The 6704-nt window shown below is 31.8% G+C and overlaps 1 protein-coding gene across 4 annotated transcripts in view; it reads left to right on the top strand.

The window, feature by feature from the left end:
- The first annotated feature begins 701 nt into the window (after positions 1-701).
- LOC145328366 (uncharacterized) overlaps positions 702-6704 on the top strand; it is a 151958-nt gene continuing 145955 nt past the window's right edge. The window contains exons 1-4 of one of the 4 annotated variants that reach the window (XM_080171993.1): positions 702-2090; positions 3594-3909; positions 5009-5066; positions 5601-5654. In XM_080171993.1, the coding sequence (XP_080028119.1) occupies positions 2048-2090; positions 3594-3909; positions 5009-5066; positions 5601-5654 (471 nt within the window). In that variant the 5' untranslated portion in view covers positions 702-2047. The remainder of the gene's footprint in view (positions 2091-3593; positions 3910-5008; positions 5067-5600; positions 5655-6704) is intronic. The other 3 variants (XM_080171994.1, XM_080171997.1, XM_080171995.1) reach the window with 3 other exon arrangements.

Genomic DNA, 6704 nt, shown 5'->3' with positions numbered 1-6704 from the left:
TCAAATTACAAAATTCACTGTGATATCTTGAAAGATGAAGGTATAAATTAATTACAAAATATTATTTGTCAATAGCTAAAAGAAAAAGTTTAATTGTAATTGCTTTTTATCTATACAATTTATACATAGTGTGTTTTTAATAACAAAGAAGTTCTAGGTATACTTTCTTCAAGAATAAAATTTATTAAATTTAAGTGCAATTGAAGTTTATTTGGAAAGTTTGGGTATTTAAGATGCTGCGCTTTTGATCAGTAACAATGTTATCATCCTTGTTTAATGTTGTAACTAGAAGTTAGTAATAATGTATTTTCTATATGATAATGGTATAGGGGAGGGTAAATGTTATAAATCTCGTAATCTGAGAGCAAAGAACACACTTGATTAAAGCTTTAATGATATTTTGAATTTTCAGCGTCATTGGCTACATGATAACGAGATTCCTCCAAAAGATTGATCCCCTTTAATATCATGTTGTTACATAAAAAGAGAGGGGTAGGTTTCTGGTAGAATCCGTGAAGGTGAGTGTTTTAAGGCTTAAAAATAGTAGTAGAACGATAATATTCACTAAATATGTGTATTTCTTATTGAAAAGAACTATAGACAAGAATTTCTTGTTATAAAGTCAACATAAATTTTTATCGTTTTACTACTGTTTTTAACTTATGACACATAACCTTTACGGATTTTACCAGAAACCTACCCCTCTCTTTGTATCTGGTGCAGTTCACGGTTAAATGTTCTTCTTAGAATCGAATATCTACAAAAAATCTTTTAAGTTTTAATGCTGCTAGCTACCAAGCGACTTAAAAAGCTGGTTATGCCCGCACATCGTTAAGAGCTGAATAAGAAGGCTTATAAATAATCTGGAGTAGCCTAAATCCATTAATGATGCACAGGGAAGTATTTTTTGCACATTTATGATAACTGCGAGATAACTATGCATTATTGAGTAATAGTTATTCCAGACTATTTGTAGGCCTTCCTTTGTCATTTAGAATTATGTGCGAATTTAATGTAGGTATACAATCAGCCGTTTGGCCCCTAGCAACTTCTACAGTTCATAGATTTTTGAAGATAATTGATTCCAGGAACATTTTACCTTTAACTACACCTCATCCCAAAATTTAGTAGACTAGTGGTAGTTAGCAAACAAATAATCCAATTTCTGAATTTAGTCTTTTTAAAAGCCACTCTGGCTTTATGTTACAATACTTCCCAATACTGAAGTACAAAATGATTTCTATAATAACTAAAAAATAAAGGACTCCCAAATCAGAGGATGGGTTAGCACCAATTTTGCTTGGCCTTACACGCAATTAGGGAAATTATGATAGCTCACTTGGAGATCGATTAATCTTCCTTCCAATTTATAAAGAATTATAATAAGTTCGAATTAATAGATTTATCTTTCATTGAACTATCCCTGTTTCCCTTATAGCATCCCGTTAAAGTGGAGTTTAGTCTAGATATTGTATTTGTAGTAATAAGATTATAATAGATAGAAATTGTAAAAGACAATTTATTTTTCTATTATTTGCTTGTGCCATTAAAAAAAATAATTGCCAATGTTGTACTTAAATTATTCTGCCTTATTATTAAGTTATTTTTACTTATTTATGGTATTATTTTAGTTTCATTTAATAATTTTTTACTAGATTTTAAGTTACAGAGATTCATTTATATTTTTCAAATTCTATTTTAGTTTTATGTACCTACCTATGTATTTAAATTTGTTTTAAAAAATCAGAAAGTAGTAACATATTTGAAGATACTTTAACGTTAGAAGGATATATAACTTTAGCCAAAATTAGATTTTCAAAGACGTTTTATAAAGCTTAACTAAAGCTATATTAGAAGAGCCCCACAGTTACTTTTAGTGCTCCGAGGGGTTAGAATCAAGGGGGAGAGGGGGAGTCAGTTGTCAGCTAGTCGGTTCAAGGAATTAAACCTCATATGATATTAAGTCTGTTATCTATTTTATTTTTGATTTTATCTTATTTTTATGTTTCGTTATTGCAGATGAAAAGTTTTAAAACTGTTTATTAAAATGGGAGATACTAGTGGTGGCAGTGGCAGAGAATGGGATGCAGGTAAGTAAAGTTTAACCCGCGACATTGGCGTATTTTAAGATAGGCTTTCGGAGAAGTTTCGGGTTCGACGCCGCCGCATTAAACTAGATATGTTAAGAATAATACCTATTGCTGCTATATCAGGCGTGGGATGACAAAAGTAAGAGTATGAGGGAATGCCTTCCCCAGCAAACAGATTTTAAGCAAACAAATGATAGAATGTATTTATTTAGCTTTCGGGACCAGAATAATTGGAATGTCTCCACTGTTAAATTTACCTTAAGTAGAAGCGCAGCTATGGAGGCACTAAACACTAGCACATAAAATGACATGTTTACATTAGTCTAAAACATGTAACAGGATTTAATCAATTTGGATACCCACATATACAAAATATTTAAATTTTAGTAATCTGCAATGAACAAAAGCCAAATTAATAGAATGTATTTATTTAGCTTTCGGGACCAGAATAATTGGAATGTCTCCACTGTTAAATTTACCTTAAGTAGAAGCGCAGCTATGGAGGCACTAAACACTAGCACATAAAATGACATGTTTACATTAGTCTAAAACATGTAACAGGATTTAATCAATTTGGATACCCACATATACAAAATATTTAAATTTTAGTAATCTGCAATGAACAAAAGCCAAATTAATAGAATCTTATTTACATGAAACATAACATGAGAATATATTTAATTCAAGCAACATAATTAACTTGTTATCATTATCAACTATGCTTGGTAGGAAAGAGTCCTCATAGTCACGTCGTCCTCTTGCCTACAGACTGGTTTGTTAGAGATCTTGCTTGTTATCAAAACCTATAAATAATCATTAAATTATTTATCACAACATCCATCATAGTATAATACACATATCTAAGTATTGATATCAGTTTTTCAGTCTGCTTCGTATGTTAAATATATCAAAATTTGACCAAATCATTATTTAAGTTAAGTTGATAATATCTGGCTTTTATTTTATATGAAAACAAGCTTCAGTTATAAGTTTTTAAAACAAAAATGAGAACACAGTGGTGCGTTGATCAAAATATTTCTTCCTAAATATAAACAAGCTAGGGATCATTGGCAGAATTTTACACAATTTTATAAGGCTGTTTTATCGTCAAGCACGAGAAAGTATAACTAGTAGGTGTTTTGAATATAGTGTGCTTTTTTTTCTTTTAAAATTCACGTTTATGCTGGTGTAGGGGATATTAGACCAAAATATATTACACCACTGGTAACAAAAGTTTTATGACGACCTCGGTTTTTTATACATTGAACCTAAAGAAAAAAAAATTAATTTCTTTTGAATTTAAATGGTGAGTTTTAAACTTGTAGTGTCCTAACTTTTTAACCAATAATTTTATTTATCATTGGGTATGTACATAGAAGATACAATATACACTATATCAATTGTTTATTGTCTAAAGATATCTTCGTTTGGTTAAATGGTATCTAACCCTACTCATAATATAAAAATAAATTTAGATTCTTTGTTGATTTATCTGACTTTTAGGTAACTCAAGAGACTGGGAACAAGGAGGCCGAGGTCCTCCCGACCGCGGAGAGTGGGGTGACCGTGGGCCGGTACAATCTGACCGCTCTGACTGGGAAAATGCGCGTGCCGAGCGGGCAGAATGGGCTGACCAACGTGGTGGAGGGGAGTGGGATGGTGGGGATAGGGATAGAGGAGGTAGGGGCGGAGGTGACTGGGATAGTGGTGATAGAGATCGGGGAGGAGGAAGAGGTGGTGGGGAGTGGAGTGATAGAGAGATAATGCTGTCAGATAATCAAGATGCCGTCTACTCTTCTGCTCCCATGTCTCCTATGAGGTTAGTTTTAATATTTTTTGTTACCACCCTGTATTTAGATGCTAATATTACATTCATTGTAACTGGCACATCCGGTATTTCGTTATTTTAACGAGCGACTGTCAAATTTAATTGAAGGTGATGGGTTCGATTCATGGACCAACACCCTGGTCTTAATTAGAGATGCTAAAAAGGGTTTCTACTTAGATGCTCGACATAAATAGTAGTAGGTGGGGGAAATACCTTGGCCTAAAACAGGCACAACTCACTACCCTGTATAGTGATAACTTCCAGACAAAGGTCGTGTATTCAAAGAGTTGGTTGTTGTAGAAAAGATTCAAACTGCAGAACTACAATCAAATAAGTCCTTTATAGGAGATATTGAATATACTCACTACGCTGAGTGTACATTGTAAAATACACCGTACATACGGATATACAGTGATTATAACGTAGCTGGATCATCAATTTTAAAATTTTTTATTCATTTTAAAATTGTGTTTGTTTCACTAAATTAAATGTATTTCCCTTTCCAAAAGAGTAACATGTTTTTTTTTTACTCAGACAGAAGCATTTTTATGAGCTGTTAGATGAGATTAAATTGTTATTTTACAACACTCTATATGTTGTGTTTTCTCACTTTTCAATAAAAATACACGTTGAAGAATATAAAGACTGATTTCAGTATCTCAAAATATGTTAATATTAGAATTAATGTAGAGCGCTCAAGTTTTTTTTTCGTGGACTATTTCTTTAGGTGGCAGCCAAATAGCCAATATAAAATTTCTTTAAAACTGTAATAATATCGCTTAATTAGATAATAGCAGCTATGCCCTTAGGAGGCCTCTAGGTGCACTTGAGGTAGGGGAGGGAAGTCGACCCCCACCTATTTTTCAATTTTACTTTTAAAAGAAAAAGAAAAAAAGTTGGACGGGGAGTATTTTTTTCCAGGGACAATTTCTTTTAAAAGAGTGATGGTATCATGGTAACCTTCCCCTTAAACCCCCACTCTACAACCACAAGTTCATTAAAAGCCTCTAGGTGCGTGGTTTCTAGTAACGGTTATAGGGATGGAAAAATGAGTGTAAGTTTTATGTTTTCATGTATCTTATTTGTATAGAAGTGACGAGTTTGACTATCAACAGAGCAACCTGACTCTTTTAAAGGCTCAACTAAAGGTATCTATTTATTCATTGATATAAAAAATGTTTATATTAAGAAAGAAATATCTTATAGGTATATTGCATTAGTGTTGCATTTTAATTCTTAAGAATGTTTTTAATTAAAGAGAGGGGTAGGTTTCTGGTAAAATCCGTAAAGGTTATGTATTTTAAGTTAAAAAACAGTAGTAGAACGATATAAAATGTTAACTTTAAAAAAAAAATTTGTCTAGGTATAGTTCTTTTCAATAAGAAATACATATGATATATTTAGTGAATATTATTGTTCTACTACTATATTTAAGCCTTAAAACAAACACCTTAACGGATTCTACCAGAAACCTACCTCTTATATATACCTAATAGATCAAATTTTATCATTAAAACTCGTGTCAATAAAATAGATGCAATAGAATTCATCGCTCTTAGCCACGAAACACAAATTAGCCCAACGTTTTTTTTTATAATTTGCAGAAAACTGTCTATAATACGATGCGATAAATAACTAGGTAGGTAACAATTTAAGAGATGTAATATAAACTCTATTTTTAGCTTGTAACCCACGAACGAGATATGCTGAAGAAGGATATGCGACGAATATCACAGGTAAAAGGAAGGAAATTTCAATACCATCATAGTCTGTTTCTAATAATTGAAATGATAACTTAAAATCGTATTTGAATGCTTTATGTCTTTGTGTGCATGATAAAGACTCTAATCACACAACAAATGCTTTACCAACAAACCTTCTACAAAATAACTTGTGTACTTGCAGCAGCATATATAGGGGGGGAGGGAAGGTATTAGACTTAACCCAAAGATTTATTATAACGTTCTCTCATTTGTTGGCTTACTAATGAAACCCTGATTTTTTTTGTTCAACCTATTATCTAAACTTCTAAAGAGGAGTATGCACGAAGAAGAGCAAGTGATTCCAAGCACCTTCCAGCAGTGATTCTAAATGTTTTTTGGTGAATATACTATGATTTTATGTTTAATATCGTTATATAAATTTTAAAAAAATACTTTCAACTTTATAAAAGAAAACCTTGAAATGTTAGGCATTTCCTCGCTATATATCATCAACTGTTTTGTTGAGTTCAACATGCTGTGACATAAAAGTAAACTTTTTCTATGAAAAATGTTATTTTAGAAAAGGGACGGTAACTTATATTATTGTAAACAGTTTATTAGTGTATTTTCGTAATTTACAGCTAATTTTTATGTTTTTGCGTGTTATTTTTTTGAACCGTTGAACTCAACAAAACATTTGTTGATATTTCATAAAAAAAGGGGGAGGTCATTTTCTAGTAAATTCCGTAAAAGTGTGTAAAGGTGTGTGTGTTATAAGGCCTAAAAATAGTAGTAGAACGATAAGGTGCTCCCTATTGTTCTATTCAATAGGGAATACAAATATATAGAGCACCTTATCGTTCTACTACTATTTTTAGGCCTTATAACACACACACCTTTACGGAATTTACTAGAAAATGACCTCCCCCTTTCAAAGTTTTTTTTCATGAAAACCATGATGAAACCCAATTTTTTTGGTTATTTATCAAACATAACCCTAGTATATTCACAAAAAAATATTTAGAATCACTGCTTGAAGATGCTTAGAATCTCTTGCTCTCGTTCGTGCATAGTCCCTTTTAC

Source organism: Acartia tonsa, chromosome 9 (assembly GCF_053477335.1).
Source record: "Acartia tonsa isolate MP-2025a chromosome 9, ASM5347733v1, whole genome shotgun sequence".
NCBI lineage: Eukaryota > Metazoa > Arthropoda > Copepoda > Calanoida > Acartiidae > Acartia > Acartia tonsa.
The sequence above is the reverse complement of the archived record's forward strand: the minus strand, read 5'-3'. Positions and strand labels throughout refer to the sequence as shown.